The 24302-nt window shown below is 41.2% G+C and overlaps 1 protein-coding gene across 6 annotated transcripts in view; it reads left to right on the top strand.

Annotated features, from left to right (window-relative positions):
- The window catches only part of mEFTs (elongation factor Ts, mitochondrial), an 85013-nt gene that overhangs the window by 9198 nt on the left and 51513 nt on the right, over positions 1-24302 (top strand). For all 6 annotated transcript variants that reach the window (XM_067145314.2, XM_067145315.2, XM_067145312.2 and 3 more), the window contains exon 2: positions 16678-16833. In XM_067145314.2, coding sequence (XP_067001415.2) covers positions 16678-16833 — 156 coding nt within the window. The remainder of the gene's footprint in view (positions 1-16677; positions 16834-24302) is intronic.

Below are 24302 nucleotides of genomic sequence, written 5' to 3'. Positions count from 1 at the left end.
TGAATGCCCATCTGGTCACTCACCTCCTTGCCCGTCCTGCATTGACCACTCTACACTAAAAGTGTTAAAGCAAACTGAGTGACGTCCTTGAAGGCTGTTCAGGACTGACTAGGAGGGGTGGTTGAGGGAAGTTCGATGTAAGGGGAGAGGTGTAAGGTCATGCATTACTCATGCGCCTTCATGTAAAGAATTTAATGGTTATCTCCTCGAAAAGTATATTTCCTCCGATATTTCATTCAGATTATAAATTGGGTTGCTTTTTTTATCAATATTTATAAAAGTGTTCTCCAAAATATTCAGTAGATTCCCTTTCCTACTTAATTGGAGAATTTGAAGGTCTTGTTATATATCTGTGAATGTATGATTGGTATTGACCGTATGAGAACCGAATGCCATGAATCGGGTGACATATTAACATGTTCCTTATACCTTATGTTATAATTGTGGCCTGTCTCTCCGATATAACTGGTGGAACATTGCTGGCCCTTTCATTTGTAAACTCCTGATATCTGAAATTTGCTATTGCCGTTATTGATAGTGTGCTGATTATAGAAAAGATGAGCGTTGTTGTTGGTTGTCTTGAAAGAAACTTTTGTGTTCTCCAAAATATTCAATAGATTCCCTTTCCTACTTAATTGGAGAATTTGAAGGTCTTGTTTTATATCTGTGAATGTATGATTGGTATTGACCGTATGAGAACCGAATGCCATGAATCGGCCGTAGTTTGACATATTAACATGTTCCTTATACCTTATGTTATAATTGTGGCCTGTCTCTCCGATATAACTGGTGGAACATTGCTGGCCCTTTCATTTGTAAACTCCTGATATCTGAAATTTCCTATTACCGTTATTGATAGTGTGCTGATTATAGAAAAGATGAGCGTTGTTGTTGGTTGTCTTGAAAGAAACTTTCATATTAAGTTTCTTGAAAACATTCATGATTTCGTAGATTTTACTGTGACTGTAGGTGAAAAGGGAGAAACTTTCTTCTTTCTTTTTAGTATCCTTGGTTAATGTCGAAAATGATTTCTTCTTGATTTTGCTAATAATTTTGTCCACAAATTGCCTGTTCAACCCGTTACCTTTAGTTATAATATAAATAGTACCCAATTCATTTTTACGATCTACTTCTGACATGGGTATGTTATGAGCCTTGTAAATCATACTGTAAAACTTTGAACCTACTGCGCTGGCGTAGCAGGGGGGAGAAGAGATACTCCCACGTGACACGTCCCAGGTGGCGGATAGGAGGGTCCTAACCGGCTTGCAGGCGGACTTGAGTTAAATAAAATACCTCTCACGGACCAAACACACTAACCCCTGCGGGTGGGGGACGCACATGTAGAATACACCCGTGGTACCCCTGCCTGTCATATGAGTTGACTAAAAGGGGCGACTTAGGCGCGGACATGGATTGCGGTTTGGTATAATGTGTTGGACCTCCTGCGGATGGGAGGGGTTGAATACATTCACAGGTAATCCCTGCCTGTCGTAGAAGGCGACTTAAAGGGTCATGTGGCCATGGTCCCCTCTTTATTTTATTATTATTATTCCCAGGGTCAGATGTAGACCATTTCAAAATTGATGAAGTGCGTGCTGCTGGGAGATGGGCCTCTTCCGTGTGTGATTACGCTCAAAAGCTCGCAAATGACCACCCAGGAATCTTGCAGGTGGGAGCGCCATGTACCTGGGCAGTAGTATCCGCCTGACAACACAGGTTTCCACACAGCCGAATGCCAGAAGGACATATTATTATTAATTATTTATTCTTTTTTTCTCTATATTTAGTGCTCTGTACACATTATGGGGTACATGCCATCGCGGGTGACTGGAGGAAGGGAGTCCTAGTGCTCATTGCCTCAGTCATCCCGAATTAGGCATCGTCCAACATCGGACCCCGGGAAGTACCTGCTATGACCGGATGGGTATTGCCTTGGCTGCTTGGTTTGCCTACAGAGACTCCTGATCGAAGTGGGTGGCATTCGGGGAGGAAGTTTTCGGGCATGGCTTCCAAACGAAGTCGCCCCTCTCAAGGTGGTCCCCCACCGAAGTCCTTAACTTTTGGTTCCCTGAGAAGTTCAACTCCCTGGGAACATACACAGCGTGAAGGAATGGGATCCTGCTTCTCTAGGTTTCTGATCGCTACCAGAACCGATGGGCATATTTTTAAGCTGGTAAAGTCGATCCTTTTTAATAGACACATTGAAGGCGTCTATGTCGAACTTGAGGACCTCAAGAAAATTAGCAACGGTAGTTTGCTTTTGAAGACTGGTGCAGCACTGCAAGCTGATCAGTTGCTTAAGTGCGACCACTTTGGTGACATTCCTGTCAAAGTGGAGGAGCATAACTGGTTGAATCTGGTTCGAGGAGTCATCTTTCACCTCGACCTTATTTTGAACACTGATGACGAGTTGATGGAAGATATGAAGAACCATGGTGTGACACTTGTCCGGCGCATTATGTACAAGGTCAACGATGAAGACGTTGCCACTGGTGCCTTCATTGTCTCTTTCAAGTTGTCAGGGTTACCAGAGAAAGTCAAGGTAACAACTTATCATTGCGATGTGAGACTGTACAAACTGCCTCCTCTGCGATGCTATCAATGCCAGCGATTCGGACATATGATATCTCGTTGTTCGAATCAGTCTGTATGTGGTACGTGTGGATGAGTAGCTCATGGCGCGGAGGAGTGCACAACTCTGTACAAGTGCACTAACTGCTCCGGTTTTCATTCTCCTCGGGATCGGAACTGTCCGACATATCTGAGTGAGAAGAAGATCCAGGAGATCAAGACCCTGTATGGTCCTTCCTACCAGGAAGTGTGCCGTAAGTTTAATTCCATGAATACATCTACCCGTACACTTGACTATAGCATGATAGTTCAGAGTATTCCAGGTTCGTCATTTACAACATCATCGGCTGCACTGATCGCTGCGCCCAAGGCAACTCTTGCTCCTCAGAGCAACGTCGCAAAGAGTAAAAGCTTGAAGGTTGGGACAAGTTGATGGAAGACATGAAGAACCGTGGCGTGACACACGTCCGGCGCATTACGCGCAACGTCAACGATGAAGACGTTGCCACTGGTGCTTTCATTGTCTCTTTCAAGTTGTCAATGTTACCAGAGAAAGTCAAAGTAACAACTTATCGTTGCAATGTGATGCCGTACATCCCGCAGCCAGCACAGCAAGGGAGGAATGCTAAGTCTCTCCCCCCTTAAGATGTCGGTGAAAGCCGTGCCCCATCCGTCGGAGGTGGGATCGTGGATCAGGGCTTTGAATCCATCTCCGAGCCTGTCTAAACCATAAAAGAAGGCAGCAAAGAAGAGCGCCCTTGCTGAGCGCTCTCGCACTTCCCCTATGAAGGAGAAGTCATGCCCCCCAACTAGAGGGTATGAGCCTGCGCCAGGAGGTACTCCTGCTCCAAAACCTGCGCGCTCTCCTCGTAGGGGAACTGCCTGCCCCCGAAAAGCGTCAAAGTTCTGGGCGGCATCCCCGCCGTCTGTTGATGATGGGATGTATGTCGCGCTGTCATCTACATCTACGGATGTTGATAGAGTTTAGGCTTGCGAGCATTTTGTCACTCATACAATAACCCTCCTTTTATAGACCACACTATGGCACTGTTACAGAGGAATTGTAACGGTTATGACAGGCACCTTTCCGAGTTATGTCAGCTCATTAGTGAGTACGCAGCGAGTATAGTCTGTATTCAGGAGACCAACTTCAAACCTGTTCATCATACGGTCTTGAGAAATTTCAGACTATACTCGACAGAACAATATTATGCCCACCGGGCGTCTGGTGGCGAGGGCATTTTTGTCCGTTCTGATACTTGTAGCGAAGAGGTTCCTCTAAGGACCCCACTGGAAGCAGTTGCGGTGCGGGTACCTCTGCCTGTCATAGCAACAGTGTGTAATGTTTATTTTCCACCAGGCCAGCCTCTTAACATAAATGATGTCACTGATCTTATAGATCAGCTTCCACCTCCTTTCATCTTGTTGGGCGATTTTAATGCCCATCACCCCACGTGGGGCTCTGAGATGCCTTGCCCCAGGACACGAGAGCTGGAAAGATTAGTAACAGAGCTGGATTTATGTATTTTAAACACGGGGGAACTAACTCACTTAAGTGTACATTACGGCGATATTCTCGCATAGACGTAAGTCTATGCAGCTGAACGTTGGTTCCGCTGTTTCGGTGGAATACACACGATGATCTCTGTGGCAGTGACCATTTTCCCATCATCCTTACTTTGTTGAAACGTAAATCCGTCAAGGCTCCCCCTCGATGGATTCTTAAACATGTTGATTGGCCAAAGTACACATCACTAGCTGTCTTTAACGACGATAACAGTCGGACCATCGGCGAGAAAATAACTTACATCACCCAAGTCATTCTTAAGCTGCTGAGGAGTCCATTCCCTGCTCCTTAGGGACTCCTTGTCTAAAACTAATTCCTTGGTGGAACGAGGCAATAGCAGCAGCTATCAAAGACCGCCGTCGAGCTCATAAATGTTACCATAGGCAGCCTACTGTGCCCAACCTGATAACATTAAAACAACTCCACGCTAAGGCGCGAGTCCTTATCCGCCAAAGTAAGAAAGCTTCGTGGGAGAGATATGTATCGTCTATGACATCACAAACGCCATCATCTCAAGTGTGGACTAAACTTCGGCGTATTTCAGGTATCCATGGATCATCTTCGGTACCGGGAATTTCCATTGCAGGCAATATCGTCACTGAACCACTCTTGATTTCTAACCACCTAGCTCGCCATTTCGCGGAGGCAGAACGTCATCACCTCAGTTTTGCCACTCAGGCTTCAGAGGACTATAACGTACCCTGTGGGAATTCCACACCGCATTAGCGTTTTGCAAGGACACGTCTCCAGTACCAGACAACATCCATAACCAGATGTTGAAGCACTTTAGTGAGGACAGCCTTCTATATCTCCTTCGTGTGTTAAACCGAATCTGGATGGACAGTGATTTTCCGTCTCAGTGGCGAGAGGACATCGTCATTCCTGTCCTCAAGCCTGACAAAGATCCTAAATATGCAGGAAGTTAAGAACCTATTTGTCTTACAAGCTGCCTGTGAAAGCTATTTGAGACGATGGTAAATCGTCGACTTGTGTGGTGTCTGGAGAAACAAGGACTCTTGTGGTTTTGGAGCTGCTTGATCCACCACTGACCACTTGGTATGCCTGGAGAGCTCTATCCAGGATGCGTTTCTCCGCAAACAGCATTTGGTAGCTGTTTTCTTTGACTTAATAAAAGCCTACGAAACCACATGGCGATATGGTATCGTTTCAGTCCTGCATCAGTGGAGATTCCGAGGTAACTTGCTGGTATTGATTGCAAAATTTTTGTCCCTTCGTCTATTCCGTGTCCGAATAGGGAGGACATATTCGCAATACCACATTCAAGAAAATGGAGTGCCACAGGGATCGGTTCTTAGTGTCACTCTGTTCGCGATTGCCATATATCGTATTGTTGCTGCTGCTGGTTCAGCAGTAATACCGTCGCTATATGTGGACAATTGTGCTCTGCACTATAGCTCGCGCAGCATGGTTGTCACAGAGTGACAATTCCAGCAAGCTATTAGGAGAGTGGAGCAGTGGACCTTGCTGTACGCTGCTTGTCCTCGAGCAACACGGCCGGTTGGAATATGCTTGGGTAGCAGTTACAGATTGTTTCACTACCTTCGGTTTCTTGCCTTGTCAGTATGGTGACCTGAAATAATCCCGGTGCTGCACACTGGCCCGAAGGAAAATACAGACCCTTCGATTTATCGGATGCTCTTCCTGTCCGTTGTTTGCCTATATCCAGGTTCACTCGTCATCTACATGGATGATTCAGGGACAGAAACAAAGGTGGTCTGTGCTTTCGTTTCAACAATGATAGGTTTCTTTTTGCTCTCCTGGAAACCTGTAGTTTGTACACAGCAGAGCTCTATACTATCTGTGAAGCTCTGCGGTACTCGGTGTCCAATGAGCGCCGAAACTTTCTTCTGTGTACTGACTCCTTGAGTTTGCTGCAGTCTATTGATACTTGTTTTCCTCGGCACCCTCTGATGCAGCGGGTCCAGGACCTGCTGGCCAGTTTTTCTTATGCCGGCAACAGAATCACGTTTATGTGGCTCCCAAGCCATGTGGGTGTAGAGGGAAATCAATTAGCAGATCAGGATGGCAAGGAGGCAGTTACACTGCCCCCGTTGCCTTTTAAGGTTCCAGCAAGTGATATTCGCACTCAGCTGAGACATCTGATTATGGCTTTGGTTTTGCCATAGTCTTTACCTGCCGGGTACCATCTCCGTTATCCTGTGAAATGACGAGCAGTCAGCAGACCTTGTCATCCGCTTTATGAATGATAGTGGTCTGTTTTATCATGTCTAATGATGTCCTTTGTCCTAGTGTATTTGTGTCAATTGTGCTTTTATCCCATTTAGTTTGTGTTGCGTATTTTAATGTGTTATTTTAACTTGTATTGTAAATTATGTATATATATTTGCACTACCAGGCAGTGCCTTATTCCTTCTTTTTCTTTTTGTATTTTCTCTTATTTTATTAGAAAATAAGGCATTGCAAATTAGATTCACTGATTGTTTTAATCTCATACTCATTTTCTCATCACCATTTCTTTTAACTCTTGTCAGTGGATGCCTTTTATAATTTTAAATATCATATATTATGTCGTCCATCTCGTTCCATTATGTACAATGTACCTTCGATGTAAGGCCCCTTAAAACAATCATCATCATCATCATACTGTAAAAGGAAGCCCTCTTATGTGTTATCGGGTGTATGGAATTTTGTCTAATTACGTTCACTGTTTGAGTGGGTTTCCTGAATATTTTATACCTAAGTTTATTAGAGTCATTAATAATTGTAATATCAAGATAATTTAACGCTTTATTATTTTCACTTTTGAAAGAAAATTTAATCTGTGAATCCATTATTTAATTGTTCTATTACCTCCTCTCCATTAGTAATGCTGTGATCAGTTATTGTAATCTTGTCATCTATGTATCTCAACCCGCATGTTATTCCTTTAATGTTGTTGATTTTATTATTTTCAAGAAACTCCATGTAAATTTCCACCATAATTCCCTATGGGAAGACCTTCCTGTTATATATCTGACCATTAAAGGTGAAGTATTTATTAGCGGTGACGAACTCCAAGATATTAATAAAATCGGCTACCTCTTGCCTACTTAAATTAAGTTAATGTATTTGAGTAGGTTGTTCTTTACAAGATTTGTCGTTTTAGATACTGAAATATTTGGGAACATATTTTTGACATCAAATGAATACATCTTCTGGTCCGATTGCATGTTTAAATCTTTAGTATGATAACAAAATTCTTTGAAATTCTTAATAGACTTGTTATCCTCAAATCTATAATGTTTATTTTTTTAAATTGTGCATACATCTAGACGTCTTGTATGTAGGGCTATTTTTGAAATTGATGATGGGTCTTATAGGTATATTCTCTTTATGCACCTTCGGTAGTGCCTTGGCCATCAGGATACCCAGGTTCATATCAATAAATTTTTGAGATTCCCTTTTATTGAGGATGAAAGAAGACCGTTTTCCTAGTCAGTTCTCAACGGCCTTCGAGGACGTCGCTCAGTTAGCATTAATACTTGAGGTAGAGTGGTCGACGCAGGACGGGCAAGGAGTTGAGTAACCATTTCATTTTAATTTTTTCTTTGTTAGGCCCAATATTGTCAACAAACAATCAAGTTAACTTGCGTCATCAACATAACTCCACCTTCTTCGTCTAATCAAGGAAGCCATTTTAATGTGGCATTATCATCACACTATTTTACGTACAGTGTGCATATAATTTTATTTGTATAGCCACTCGTGTTTTATAATTGGGCAATTCTACGCATATAACAACAATTTAATCTGTGTTTTAACTGGACTTCATGGTTCATATCATGTTCATGCTGCGCCATTTTAAGATTCAAGATTGACAAGGCGCCAACACGCCGCGTCACAAGTTTTAAAGACTTTTCATTATTTTAATGTGTCCTCACCTTATTTTCAATGTTTGTATATGTTTGTATATGTGACTGAGGATGTCCCATAAGAGGACAAAACATGTATCACGAATATAGTCTAATGTAGTCTTTTCAATAAAGACAATTACAGTATTGTAAAAGTGGAATTATAAATTTAAATTTTCACACCAGATTTAAAAATGACTGGAAACAGGCTGTGGATTTTCATTTAGAAGTTTACTTGAAGTAAAGAGGTTGAAACCTTCACCTCAAGCTATCTGCAGGAGCTATCACATGTTTATGTAAATTCTGCCATTACCTTGAGTTGCTGGGTCTTCCGAACGTCGCCCGCGTCCCCTGCCCCTTTAGTACACACCGCACTTAAATAGCTGGAGCAGTGAAGAAGACAGTATTGCCCTAAAGTGCCCAGCTTTTATAGTTTAACTGGCCGGACAAGGTGTACCCCCGGTACAACCACCACCACCACCACCACCACCACTTTCAGAGGCATACAACAGTTTAAATGAATAAAGCTTGTTCTCAATATGATTTGTATTTATTGGTTGGATTGACAGGAGAATTGTGAATGTTGTGTAAGTTACATGTGGAGGATAGAAGGCTTAGAGGAAGAGGTCATTGTTTACAATATATCTGTGATTAGGTCCACAAAGTATTGAAAAAGGAAAACGCAAAGCAAATAATTCAGAAGTAATGAGTCCTTGTCATGACCATTCAGTTTGTATAGCAACTTCAGTTTCGTAGGGCAGAACAGCTGCTCTTAAGTAATTTAAAGATATATGGAACAAAAATACACAAATCATATATGTACAGAAACATGTTACCATAGCAAAAAGTACATGGAAGAAAAGATTCTGGTGTGACTTTGAAGTCTCTATCATAAATTGGCATCTAGTGACTGCAGCCCAGTTAGAACTGAGGGAGTCTCATCATTGAGATTTTGGAAAGATCCATGGTAGACCTTCTTCCTCTGTGGGTAGTCCTTCACAAGGTGTTCAACAGTCTGTTCCTAAGCTCCATAGTATTTACCCCCTGTGGGTGGATATAGTAGAATAATATCCACGGTATTCCCTGTCTATCCTGAGAAGCGAATGAAAGGGACCTCAGGGGCGTGAGTTAGTGATATCCGGGCCCTTAGCTGAGTCCTGGCTTTGCTTCCTCTTTCTTGTTCCAGGCTCTTCACTTTCATCTATCCTATCTGACCCTGGAGGCATTAGGTTTCAGAATCCTATGGAGTCTCATTTCCGTGCCTATTGTAGCTCTTGTCTTTCTTTGGATGATACCTTCATTCTTTGAAGTTTTTGGACCCCTTCCCTCTTTTCTCCTCTTATTAGCATTATAAGAGGATGGTTGCCCAATCAAAAATCACCACCACAACCTTAAAACAACAATCACTACTACCACTATCAGAAGTCATCTGCCTTCTTACATCTTGAAACAACCTCTCTCTGTTAAAATCCCCCTGTGGGTGGGGGCGGTAGAGTAACACCCATGGTAGCCCTTGTTGGTGGGGGATGTAGATGAATATGCCCACGGTATCTCCTGCTTGAGATAAGAGGTGACTAAAAGGAGCCCCAGGGGCTCTGAACTTTGGAGTATGGCTTGGCAACCATGGGGCTCTTAGCTGGGTCCTGACATTGCTTCCACTTACTTGTGCCTGGCTGCTCTCTTTCATCCATCCTATCCAACCTCCCTTGGTCAACTCTTGTTCTTGTTCTTTTCCGACCCTGGCTGTATTAGAGCTTTCGAGGCTAGGGAGTCTTTCATTTTCATGCCCTTCATGGCTCTTGTCTTCCTTTTGCCTGCATTTTTCGAAGTGACAGATCCTTTTTTTTTTTTTCTTTACTCCTTTGGGTAGGGGGGCGCTGAAGAATATACCCACGGTATCCCCTGCCTGTTGTAAGAGGCAACGAAAAGGGGCTCCAGGTGTTGTTAACTTCGGAGCATGGGTTGGCGACCATAGGGCCCTTCGCTGAGTCCTGGCATTGCTTCCACGTATGCCCCTCACTTTCATATATCCTATCCAACATCTTGTGGTGAATTCTTGTTCTTTCCGACCTCGACAGTATTAGGTTAGTGAGACCTTGGGAGTCTTTCATTTTCACGCTTTCCATGGTCCTAGACTTTCTTTGGCCGATAATTTCATGTTTTCGAAGTGTTGGATCCCTTCTATTTTTTTGTCTCTGTTTAGTGTTTTATAGAGAATGAGTGCCTAGTTGTGCTCCTCTACATACAATAATCACCACCACTTAGACTACGGCAGTGCAGCATATGAATCAGCAAGGCAAAGCTTTCTTACGGGACTGAATAGCATCTACCACATTGGAGTTTGGTTGCCAGTGGGAGCATTCCATACAAGCTTGATTGGCCTGCTTGCCTCTACACCTGAGGCGACAACAAATATTATTGTCCTATGCTGCACATTTACAATAGATTCACTTTACCCAAGCTCTCCATGCATATTCGAAATGCAAACCATCGCCTGTATGCTGCTTATCCACAAGCAACGCAGCCGGTTGGTAGCATTTACAGATCGTTTGTATGTACCTTCAGTTCCTTGTCTTGTTAGACGATCAAGGAATGTACCTTTGTGGTTAATATGGCGACCTGAAATAATCCTGGACCTGCACACCACCCCAAAGGAGAACACTGACCCTTCCATTTTTCGGAGACTCTTCCTGTCTGTTGTTAGCCTGTATTCAGATTCTGTAGTTATTTACACAGATGGTTCGAGGGCAAAAGCGAAAGTAGGCTGTCCGTTCATTGTCAATAATAACAGGTTTCTTTTTCTCTGTACCGGAAATCCATAGTGTGTACACAACAGAGTTCTGTGCTATCTTTGAAGCTCTGCGGTACGTGCTCTCCAACGAATGCCAGCATTTTTTGCTTTGTACGGACTCTTTGAGCTCACTACAATCTATTGATGTATGTTTCCCTCAGCATCCTCCGGTGCAGTAAATCCAGAACCTGCTGGCTGCGTTTTGGAGTGCTAGCACCAGAATCACGTTTTTGGGACTTCCAAGCCACATGGGTGTAGCAGGGAACAGGTTAGCTATTAGGGCTGCCAAGGAGGCGGTCACATTTCCCTCATTGCCTTACAAGGTTCCAGTCAGTGATATTCATTCTTATCTGAGATATTTGGTTATATCGTATTGGGAGATGGAGTGGCAGTTCACCCTTGTTCCAAATGAGTTGAGAACAATAACAAGAAGAGCAGAGTATGGAAGACTTCCCTTCGGGTTTCTCGGAGAGAAGTAGTGGTATTATGTCGTCTTTGGATCCGGCATTTTCTTGCAGCAGTCATCTGACCGTGGTACACATCCTTACAGAGTGCGTTGACCTGGCCAATCTGCGTCGTAGTCTAAACTTTCCGAGTACCATCTCCCTCATCCTGTGAGATGACGAGCAGTCAGCAGACCTCATCATGCGGTTTAGGGGGGATAGTGCCTTGTTATATCATGGATAAAAGTGAGTTTTCTATTATCTCAGTGTTCTCCCCAGAAATTTTCGTCAGCTGGGTGGCAGGAAGCAGAAGCCGGGCGGGGAATACTTCGTTAAAAAAATGTGATAAAATTTCAATTTATTCCTCTCAGGGCAATAACAATAATATTAGTAGGTAAACATTAACTGCAAAACTGAACTATTTTAGCGTTATTATCACAAACAAGACATAACAGAGTATTCTGAATTTTTAGTGTTCTACTGCTCTTTCATAATCATATAACACCAGGGCTTACCACTCTGTTGCTATGGAGTGCCATACGGGTTTGTGATGTCATGCACATTCGAGTGCTCGCATGCGATTCCAAGCTAATCCAGACACCGCTTGCGCACGACATAACGTGATAGTCAAGGTAAACATTTAAACTCTGATGTAATTGATGCAATTATGCCAACAGTAATGAAAATTTATCATTTAAATGAACAGTTTTATGGTATTTGCTTTTTAATTTGGAACACCTAATGATTCAAATATGCATTGAAAATGAAAACCTACAACCTGTTTTCCAGTCCTTGACCGGGTGAGGGATGTAATGAATGAACCAGATATAGACTATTATTACAATGGGGTCGCCACTCCCAAGGTGATTATTAATGACTGATAGATGATAATGGAGAGTATTGCTGGAATGAAAGATGACGGGGAAAACCAGAGTACCCAGAGAAAAACCTGTCCCGCCTCTGCTTTGTCCAGCACAAATGTCACATGGAGTGACCAGGATTTGAACCACGGTATCCAACAGTGAGAGGCCAATGCGCTGCCGTCTGAGCCTCGGAGGCTCTTCAAATATGTATTAATATTATGTAATTAGCACATATCTAGGCTATGTTAGCCGGGCAGTCTGTAAACACGGCAGGGCAGTACACCCATTAAAAAGTTCCTAGAGAGAACACTGTATCTGTTTTTAATTTTAACTATGTTCTACTCTTTTTTGTTTTTATGTGTTTTTTAACTTTAAATTTGAATGAATTATATTTCACTTCAAGGTAGTGCCCTGTTCTGTATTAATCAAACAACCGTTGATGGCAAGCAGCCAGTATGGTAAGACAGTCTGGAGAGAGAATGGGTATGTACCATTCGTAACGGAAATAGACCTATTCTATAAAGCGAAGCCAGCCGAGGAACTTGCCCCTTGTAGTTGACAGGCCAGTGTGGAGTACGAATCGCTTGCGTAAAACCTTGAGACAAAGTGCCTATAATACAGTGTCTTAAACAAAGTGATAATAGACTTTTTATTAGGATATATACTAGCTCGCACGAGCGTGTACTGTGGGTAGATGATAGCTGAACTAGATCAAGTTCATCATGTTAGTGTGGTTCATGGAAAATTATCTGCCTAATGAACTTGTGACTGGTTTTCATACCGTAATAGGCTCTACTTGTGACAGGACTAATATCATAAGTAGGTGATTAGCTAAACGATCTCGCCTAGGTAGCAACACTGTGCACATATACGTACAAGGCAGTTCAACGTCCGCAGTTCTACAACAAGCCCCGGATGGTGGCCTGAGGCAATGGCGGAGAATATTAGATGATTTAAACTGCAATTTTTAAGCATGATGTATAGTTGTAGACTCGTTTCAGGCCCTTTTTCCTTTTTAATCATCTAAATATTTAATTGTGTAAGTTCAATGCCTTAAGCATGTTCATTTCAAGTGTATTTTAATTAATTTTGACGATACACTCCAGCCGTGTGTTTTATTAGATTTGCTTAAGGTGGTATGAGGTTAACATTACTTTAGTGGTTGTTATGTGTTTCTTATGTAGTTCCTTTAAGCGCCATTTTGGGTGCTAGGGTTATGGATGTCATTGTCTTCAGTTAGATCCGGAGGTAAGGTCACATCTAGAGTTTCGAACGGGGAACCCTGTATCAAATACCATCTAGTTAATGTCAGGATGTGCATGAGTTGCATGGAGCATGTTTTTCAGCTTGGAGCGAGACCATTGAGATATTTCCGCCGTTGTGATGAAGAAGAAACTTTTAGAATTATATGCAACAGGCTGATCCGTAGCCGAGGGTGAGATGCGAATCGAGAGAGGGTAGATGCAAGACCAGAATGGGCCCAGATATATATGTGTGTGTACTACCACCATGAGGTACTAGTGGAATTAGCTGTTTGAAGGCTTAGTTGACAGGCCGAGAGTGAGCCGAGATATTAATGAAATTTGCCAAGATAAGGCTTAGATAATGGGCCAAGAGCGAGCCAAGATTCAAACCTGTATATTCGAGACGCGAGAAGCGCTAATGAGTGTAGTGTGAAGTACGGGTTACTCTGAGCTCTGACGTGGCGTTTCATGTGACGGAAATTTTGGAAGTCAAAGAGGGCTTATTTGTGTTGCTTTATTGTCAATGTGGTAGATGAATCTAGTTCTGTAAGCCATAAGGATAAATGTTGCAAGGAAATCAGGTAGTTTCATGATGGCGGCCCGAGGCGTGGTAAATGAATGGGCATATGCACAGTACCATTATGTTTTTGACCGAGGCAAGGGAAGTTTGTCTGCATTTAAAGTTCCATTTCATTGCTCACCCATTTTCACTGCTCAGGTGATACTGCCAAGCCTAGTCAGCCAACACCTGCCATATGTGCAGGTTACAGCTGGTGATGTCCCGAGTTCAAGGCCACTATATCAGACGACGACATGGGATTACGGCACGAGCTGGATTTTTGGTTGTGAGGCTCCATCCTCTCCAGTTTATCTGGGCGGATCCCATGATATTAAATTCAGTGTTCTTTTGGGGGATATGTTCCAGTCCCAAGACAGTTTTTGATATATATTTACCAACTAGATTGGATTTGTTAAACTAGGCCAAGATGTGCAAGTCTATAATTGTATGTCAGTTGCAATAATGATGTAATTTGAGGTTTCATGCTGTACCGGCAATTTACCCAGTAGCTATTTGGAAAGAAGTGGTGGGCCTTAGGAGCTGGAGTGGAAGGCACAATAAGTTAAAAATGCCCAAAATTCTTTTGATGAAAGGGACCTCTTGCTTTACTTCGTAACAATATTCGTTAATAAGAACAAGAAAGATACGACAAGCGTTTGCATGGTAATACAATTTGACAAGTTCTCTTAGATAACCAACCGACTAACATAGTAATACATAACAGAAGGGTCCAGCCCTCATAAATTAAAGCCTTCATAATTCACAATATTCAACTCGAAGGGTTTCCTAACTGCTCGATAACAAGATCGAACCCAATAATTCTAGAAAAATCTGGCATTAACCATCCAGTCTAAACCACTTCATATTACAAGAAGGTAAGAATAAGCCCCGGGCTAAACACAGCAAATGTAATAAGGAAAAGCTAAGGCTTCCCAAGACACTCTAACACCATTCATACTTTGACAGAATAATCATATAAGAAGCGTATAGTCTTCTACCAAGGTTAATTATAAGCTTTCGGAAGTTAATATACAAGTACAATATGAGATCATTTTAACCATGTTTACTTTAATTTGTCCTGCGGTTCAATAAGGACGAATGAAATATAAGTCCAAGCAGGCAAAGATACATAAAGCTTGAACTAAACAAGGCTTGGCTTACATCGAACCCGGGCCTCAGCCCTTAAAATCTTTACCCTCAGAGGGACTTCACTTGTACAAGGAATATTTACACATAGTGAATTAAAATATTTGAACTACCTCAAGCCCTTCTTAACAAGTGCTTTGCACAGGGGAAACGTAAGGGTCTCGCTTTCTTACCCCCACACCCGAGATTGCCTAGTTCGAGCCGCTGTGGGAGCAGCCCGCAATGTGCAGTGTTCTGCTCGTGACCACAAAGTGACAGCGAGCACAATAGCTGTCCTGCTGCCCGAGAGGGGACAGGGTGACGTGTTAAACAACTCCTCTTTGATTGGACAGCCACAAGGGGCGAGGGGCTAGGCAGACGGGCATGGAGGCAAGAGAGGGAGGGCAAGGCGAACACTCCAGAGCTGGGAGATATTCCCAATTACTCTGGAGCCATGCGGGACAAGAAAAAAATAATTACTTTATTATGGTAAGGGAAGATTAGAAGTCAGTTAAAACATACATTGAAATACATACAATTCAGATAGATAGTAGACAAACACAGCTTGCAAGCATAAAAGGAAATCGGCCAGGCCACATAAACAGAAAACGGGGGAGGAGAAGTTTTCCGCCGGCACACATGCCACCCATAGATTTAACTCGTGTGTACACTCCGCAAAAATACAATGATACCACCGTATCTCCAGTCATGACGATTTTATTTTTGGGTTCGAGACACGTGTTTCGACTCACACTTGTGACGTCGAATTTTTGTGTATAATTTTCTAAATATGATGTCATATTTTGTTATCTTGCACAGTTATCACGCTATCTCATGCGATATTGACAATAAATTGGTTCCACCCTTTATTTCCATGACTTCCTATTTGGAAAATATGTATTCTAGAACCTGTCCTATTGATTAGTTAATTTTAGATAGACTTTGCGACCCATTTTCACCCAAACACATCTCGCAGCTTCTCTGCTGAGCTAGGCCAAAATTTAAGAGGACAGGGTAAGGTATAGTAGATACATACATACAGACAGACAGACAGACAGAAATGATGGAAAATTAAAAAGTGCATTTCCTTATTACTGTGGACACGACCGATACAGAAATGCCATTCTTTTTAAATTCTGAGCAATGTACAGACAAAAATCTTATTGTGTATAAGTATATATATATATCAATTGCCTACTTGTACTTCCTCTTAAAAACCACCACCACAACCACCACCACCACCTGTTACGTTCCCTTTTGATGCGTTTGTGACATTTTTGGCTTAATAAAATAATTTTTGTAATTTTTTTCAATTTTTTCAAATGTCCTCATGGAATAAATATTTATTTTAATTTTCATCTCCATGTAATTGTACAGAGAGGATGATTACCCAGGTGTACTTCCTCTTAAAACAAAAATCACCATCACCCACCACCACATCACTTGAGCTCTATTGGTGTCATATGTACTTCTCTTGCCACATCAAAGACTTCCTTTGAGGCAAAAACTTCAACTTCTCATGAGACTATTTGCAGTTGAAATGCAAATCATTGAATTATTGTTTATTGAAATGTTATTTTCTAACTTGAACTTTACAACAGATTAATTTCAATGAAAAATATGTTTTTATTCTTTGTAGATGCTGTGCCATCAGATACTACGGCATTTCCATGCTGCATATCCATGCTGGAATTCGTCTAGCAAGACACTCTTAGCTAAATTAAGGAAGAAGACTGGATATACATTTGCTAATTGCAAGAAAGCATTAGAACTTCATGAATACAATTTGGAAAAGGTATGGAAATAAATGTTCTAGAGTGATGCTTCTAAAAGACTGTTCATGTTGAAAATGTTTGATTTTAAAATAGGAATTTTAAAATTTATACCTTACCTTCACAGCATTAAATGCTGGAATGATAGTCTTTTGGAATTATAGTGTGAGGAACAAAAGAAACTACTAGATAAATGTGACAGTTTTGAGAAGACCATGCTTCACTTTCTGAGGAGAAACCACTTGCACCTGTTCTAATAACATCATATTATAAACTCATCTATTATTTGCATTACCCATGGTTCCACCTGCATTGAAGTTATAATTTAGATTTTCATATTCTAAGTAACAGTTGTGAACAATCCAAACCTCCAAACAACCTCCCTGTACTGTTTCATCTCTGCCCCGGTCACTATATCAATTAGCGTGTCCAGGTCTATAGTCAGGGAACATTACTTTTTACAGAATCTGCACTTTCAGCAGATGGGGCAGCGTGTTCTCTTTTAACGGTTTCAAGTCCACATTTCCCTTCACCTTCTGCTTCAAACTTTCTCTTACAAAGTGAAAAATATAATGGTTATTGGACTTGGACAGTTAACCCTTTCAGACCGTGTACGCACAATTGTGCAGGTTCGTATTTTATTTATGTCCGAGCTTATTTGACGTTTTCATGGCACTAGACCGGACTTCAGTGCTTGTGAGGGACACGTAGCATGTACTTCAGTTGTTTTTATTTAGCACCTGACCCCCATGGGGCAGGAAGAAGAGTTTAACAATACAGTTCATCGGCAAGATAGCGGGAAGCAGTAATGCCTAAAGTAAGTATTTATTTTTTGCATTCATATTAATCTAGAAGCTTTACAGAATATCAGAATATAATCAGTGAAGTGTGTGTAAATTGTTTAGCAAATGTAAATTGTGAACTTACAACATCGTACGTAATACCATGAGGTTTTGAATGTCGATACGCACAATTGTGCGGGCTAGGTTTCCCTACAGGCAATGCTTGCAGGAGTGCTGGGTGCTGCCACCAAAAGGACTGTGAAATCAGAACTCAGAAATGTAATGTATAAGATTTTAATTGTTTAAAATCGTTCCACACTGTAAAATAGAACATTTGATCATGTACATGTGTATATTCACACGTACTGAACTAAATTTTTTTATTTTTTGTAAGTAGTGAATTAAGTCCTGACACGCACAATTGTGTGGGTTCTGTTTTTCAGATGATAGTTCATATTTTGTAAAATAAACTGTAGAAACATGTACAGTTGAAGTCCGTTATAGCGAGAATTCATAACGGCGATAAATTCACTCGCTGTAGCAGATTGTCGTTATATTAGATTTTTTGTAAAAATTGGGAATTTATGGCAATCCGTTTATTAAAAACTTGCATTTTCGTGGATAATATCCACACTACGGCTTACTTGTGTGTTGTTTTTTCGAAATCCGATACTGCGTGAAAGTGTGTGTTTAATTTCATTCTGAAAAAGAAATATATATCACCGTATTTCTCCGAAACCAAGAATTGTCCAATTTCTTTGCAATAATTTAAGAAAAGGCTAGGAAAACAACAGATAGGGCATCTGCCACCTGGGCAACTGCCCTAAATGCAGATCAGTAGTGATTGATGATTGTGATTGACCACCACTTTTTCCTATAAAAAATTTAAATAGGCTTAAAAAGTTCTTTGTAAAACCATATGAATGTCTTTCTTACACGTATGCATTTTTAGACTATTTGTAGACGTCGAACATTGGCTTTAGTTATGCCGTATTTTTTTGCGGCTTTATTTCAGCGGGTTTAATAACTATTAACTTAAAATTGGCATCATAATATCGAAGGGAAGTCGAAAATTTGCCGACAAACACATTCCACGTGTGTCTACAATACGACAGTCCATCACGAAAATATTCTTGCTTACTATAAAACTGTTACTTTCACTCAGCGTCAGATATAACTGGCTGCTGCTACATGCACATCTTGCTTGCCAGATTCGGCCCACTTCAGCGGCTAGCGATGTATAGGTCTTAATCGCGGACTTTGAAAGTCAACGAATGAGTTTATTGCACCGTGGTATGGCAATTCCACCCTTGTATTTTTGTGCACATGCCTCACAATTTCATCTTCGACTTCTTTAAAGCATCCTCGTTGCGGGCCACTGAATGCATTTTTTTGTGCAGAATGCATTTTAAAGCTATCCTTGTCTTCACGGTAACGCCGAATATTGACTTCAGTTAGGCCTACGCCGTATTTTCTTGTGGCTGCACAATTATTACACATTTCGGAGTGTTTAATAGCCATTAACTTAAAATTGGCATCATAACATCGATGAGAACCCGTTGAATATTTGCCGGCAATACCTGTTCCACGTATCTTTACGACGATCCATCATGAAAATATTCCTGCTGTCTATAAAACTTAATTTTACTAAGCATCAGGTACAGCAGACGCGTAATAACTCTGCTATTGAGTAGCCGTGGCCTTTCTAAGAATTCGAAGGCTCGCATGTTTTGATGCCATTCTGCAGATTTGAGAAACGTTTTTGTAGAGGACAATAGAATGTCATTCTCTTCTCACTATTTCCCGAGATTTAGTGACGTTACACATAGGCACTGTACAACGAGTTATGTGTGCGTGCGTGCGCGTGTGCGCGTGGGGGTGAAAAGAAATCGCGTGGTTACTGCGGTAGTTGCCAGTGGTGTTCATTACTATCAGGCCGCGAATGCTGAACGACGCTTGATTTTTCGCATGAGATTCTGAGAGAAAAAAAAAAACGTAGTCTTGGATTCGGAGAAATACGGTATCACTCCAGAGGCTTCTGTGGCAGACATTCAGTTTTCTTCTTCAAACGGCGTCACCTAACCTAACCCTATATGTATCGTGAAAACATATTTGAAACACATGTAGAGAAATGATAACCTCCTCGCTAAAAGTTGACATGGGAATAGCTTTCCGAAATTTAACTAGACGCGAGAAAATATAAACTATCCTCTGAAATCAGTGATGACCGGGCGAGTTGGCCGTGCGCGTAGAGGCGCGCGGCTGTGAGCTTGCATCCGGGAGATAGTAGGTTCGAATCCCACTATCGGCAGCCCTGAAGATGGTTTTCCGTGGTTTCCCATTTTCACACCAGGCAAATGCTGGGGCTGTACCTTAATTAAGGCGACGGCCGCTTCCTTCCAACTCCTAGGCCTTTCCTATCCCATCGTCGCCATAAGACCTATCTGTGTCGATGCGACGTAAAGCCCCTAGCAAAAAAAAAAAAAAAAAAAAAGAAATCAGTGATGTACCCTGCCATATCTTGAGGTGTATCACATTCTTACTTAATTTCAGTATACAGTATGCCATTAAAAAATTAAGAGATCGTTTACTTCAGCCTTTATTTTTAACGAGTTAACAACTGCTTGATTTATTAGTTTCATTATTTCCCATATTGATAGTTATCATATATCATAGAAGAGAAAAGAAAGGATCCACCTAATCAATACAAGTTTATTGTAAGTTCCTATATTACAGTACCAGTTTCAACTCCTTTTATAAAGTCATCTTCAGCTGTACATTACCTTTACATTAGTCAAAATTGGTATTGTGCCTTGCTAAGTAAAAAGAGGGATGTAACAAGCGTTATAGGCATATTTCAAAGTAAAAGTAAAAGCCGGCTATGTTTATATCTAATATAAAGTGTGTCTGAGGGCCTAAAAACCATGTTGATCAACTCATTTTAAAAGATACAGATACATAAACACATTAAAATATTCACAGTACATATTAAAATACACATTTCATGCTAAAGTCCATGTGATGAATAGGAACACATTCTTGAAATGAATGTTCCATACTAACACAAGCACGGACATTTCCTCTCATGTTGGATAATTAAGTAAACAAACAAACGCAAGATGTCAAATTCTTTGTTTGTTAATGTCATAATCTTAGTCCGTTGTCTAGACTTCTGATATATCTGTCTGGCTTAATGTTCCAGTTAATGGATACAAATAATAATTTTCACTCTAAACCACCCTAGCTCTACTGCGTTGACATGAAAGCACCCAGGTCCACATGCTTGAAATGTTCCTAGAACATTAAAAAGTGCAATATTCTGCCAAATTGTTAGAGAATATCGGAATATTTGAATCATCATCACGTAATTTATTGCATTCAACACGCCTTTAAAACCGAAGGCACTGACATGCCAAAAGTCAAGTGATAGCAGTATTTAAAGGTGCCACTGTACTGTGATGTCTTGGAAGTGCCCAGACCTGCGCCTGTAGTGAATCTACTAAAAGCAGATTCAATACTTGGATCCCTTTCCGAAAGGAAAACATAGATCCCTTTCTGAAAGGAAAACATTGTTTATTAAAGGATTAATGACCGAGCTCGATAGCTGCAGTCGCTTAAGTGCGGCCAGTATCCAGTATTCGGGAGATAGTAGGTTCGAACCCCACTGTCGGCAACCCTGAAAATGGTTTTCTGTGGTTTCCTATTTTCACTCCAGGCAAATGCTGGGGCTGTACCTTAATTAAGGCCACGGCCGCTTCCTTCCCACTCCTAGCCCTTTCATGTCCCATCGTCACCATAAGACCTGTCTCTGTGTCGGTGCGACATAAAGCAACTAGCAAAAAAAAGGGGATTAATGGGTTACCTGTATACTTTTGGATTGTTTCCTTGTGTGTATGAGAATTACTTTAGTGTTTTTATGGAAAAACTATTTAAGCATAAATTTTCCACCATCCTTGAGCATCATTTGAAGAAACATCTGATTTTCCTACCAGTTTGTCCCATTGCACTAAGCAAAAACCCGAAAGACTATCTTACAAGTTTATACTGTACTGATGGATTCTGATTATTTTTTAAAAATTGCTGCTCATAATTTCAAGAAGGCCTTTGGTGTGGTGGTGGTGGTGGTGGTGGTGGTGGTGGTGGTGGTGGTGGTGGCGGTGGTTGTATATACATGTATATACATCAGTTCATTCCTCATCATCACGTTTTGAATTCTGGTCAGTGGATGAATTTTGTACTTTTAAATTGTCATCGCATTTCGTCTCATTTCATACCATGATGACTTCGATGTTAGGCCCCTCTAAACAACAAGCATCATCATCATCATCATCAGTACTCTCTTATCATCATGGATTGCACATTTCGGTGTCCCTAAATTCATCAACACCGACAGAGGATGACAGTTCGATTGCCAGCTGTTCACTCACCTTACAAGAGCTTTGAGAATACATCGCTTAAAAACTGCTGCTTACCATCCTGCTTCCAATGGGAAAGTCGAACGCTGGCATCACAGTCTCAGGGCTGCCTTAAGAGCTAGCCCCTAAGCAACTTATCTACCCCACAAACCTACTTCGCTGGCGTAGCAGGGGGAGAGGTGATACTCCCACGTGGCGCGTCCCAGGTGGCAGATAGGGGGGGTCCTAACCAACTTGCCGGCGGACTTGAGGGAGGTTAAATACATCTCGTGGACCAAACACACAACCCCCTGTGGATGGAGGATGCAGACGAAGAATACACCCACGGTATCCGCTGCCTGTCGTGAGAGACAACTAAAAGGGGTGACCAAGGGATGATTGAATTAGAAGCATGAAACTACTTGTGATTAGTACCACCACGCGGGGGACATCATGAGTCGCTTTTATTTGCACGTAGTACCACTATGTTAGGTACGAAATAGGTTTGTGATTAGTAGCCGGCTTGTACAGTACCTGTGATTGGTACCACTATATGAGCGACACCGGGGTTCTGGCTTGCCTATGATTAGTACCCACTATATCAATCAATCAATCAATCAATCAATCAGTCACTACTGATCTGCATTTAGGGCAGTCACCCAGGTGGCAGATTCCCTATCTGATGTTTTCCTAGCCTTTTCTTAAATGATTGCAAAGAAATTGGAAATTTATTGAACATCTCCCTTGGTAAGTTATTTCAATCCCCTTCCTATAAACGAATATTTGCCCCAATTTGTCCTCTTGAATTCCAACTTTATCTTCATATTGTGATCTTTCCTACTTTAAAAGACACCATCCGAACTTATTCGTCTACTGATGTCCTCCCACGCCATCTCTCCACCGACAGTACGGAACATACCACTTATTAAATAACACTTGTATGTTTTAATATTCATCCACCTATTCAATACAATACATTTTTAAAACATCTTTTGGACATTGTTCTTATTAAAATTGTTGACATGAAATTAGTATATTAAATGGTACTTATTTTGCCCATCAGTAGTGGGCATCATCAGCCATATTTTCCACCTTAGAATAGATCAGGTACCTGATTGGAAATAATCTATGAATGTTGTTTAAAACTATGTCGTATAAAATATATTGGAGATTGTTAAGCAACTATTACAATATAAAATGTAGTATGTTGTTATTTGACAATATTTGTGATAATATTGGAGTCTAAAACATGGCAGTTGTTTGAGGATTATGACATAATAAAAGATATTACAATGAAGATAAAAAAATCAGAAAATACATTCCATTTAGTTGTCAAATGGCGTACTGTTAAAAAAATTTATGGAAAGTTAAGGAATGGTAATGGTCGTTGGTTCTTGCAGTTAATAAATGTTGATTTTCATTTATTTGCTTATAGATTTTGAAGAGTTGTTTTAAGGCCTGGTTCCTTTTGAGATGATATTAGTTGGAAATGTTGGTGCCGTAGGCTATATTGAAGTCTTTGTAGGCGTCATTAGACTATCTTCTTTGATGTGGTAAGAGTTTGTGATGTTGTTGTTGAGCGTGTTGTGCTAAGCGTGTTAGTTAGAAGGGAGCGTTGTTGTCATTCGGTGATTAGGCCAAGGTATGATGAGTTCTGTAATTAAAGAGTTAGTTTGAAAATTTAATGAATTACCATAATTGGAATTAAGGGGCCGAATAGTGGAAGTTAAATGAAAAGTGTTGACACTTACCCCTTCGACCGTTGAGAGTTTTAGAGTAACTGGCAGTCGCCGAGCTCTTACTACGCGTGTTGTATTTGTGAAGTCTTGGTGGAGGGGGTTAAACTTGAGAAGGCGTGGCTGAGGGTCCATTCGCTGTGCGTGGGCAGGAGTTGTCGGCAGTGGAAGGAGGGGAGGGGGCTGGTGTGATAAGGGCAATACAACAGTTTTAATGAATAAACAAGACTACATAAAAAAAACAGAAGAGTTTTTCTCCGATAAAACCTACACATTAATCAATAAAGATCCCATAGTATAAACACAACGCAATCTAAAAACACTCCTCAAAAATTCAACATTCCTACTGAATGAACAAGACTACCAGGGTCTGTTTAGCCCTCTGAGGAACTCTCTCGTCCCATACTATGTTCTGTACTTGGTGGAAGAAGTTAGATCATTTTTGCACCCTGTTCAACACTTTGTTCTTGGCACTTACGTCATTTGATATTGTACTCCCTAGATATTTAAAGGTATTTACACATTCAGTCTTTGCTGCCGTAAGGGTGAGGTTACAAGGTGTATTTGTCCTGCTAACTTT

This window comes from Anabrus simplex, chromosome 4 (genome assembly GCF_040414725.1).
Source record: "Anabrus simplex isolate iqAnaSimp1 chromosome 4, ASM4041472v1, whole genome shotgun sequence".
Taxonomy (NCBI): domain Eukaryota; kingdom Metazoa; phylum Arthropoda; class Insecta; order Orthoptera; family Tettigoniidae; genus Anabrus; species Anabrus simplex.
The sequence above is the reverse complement of the archived record's forward strand: the minus strand, read 5'-3'. Positions and strand labels throughout refer to the sequence as shown.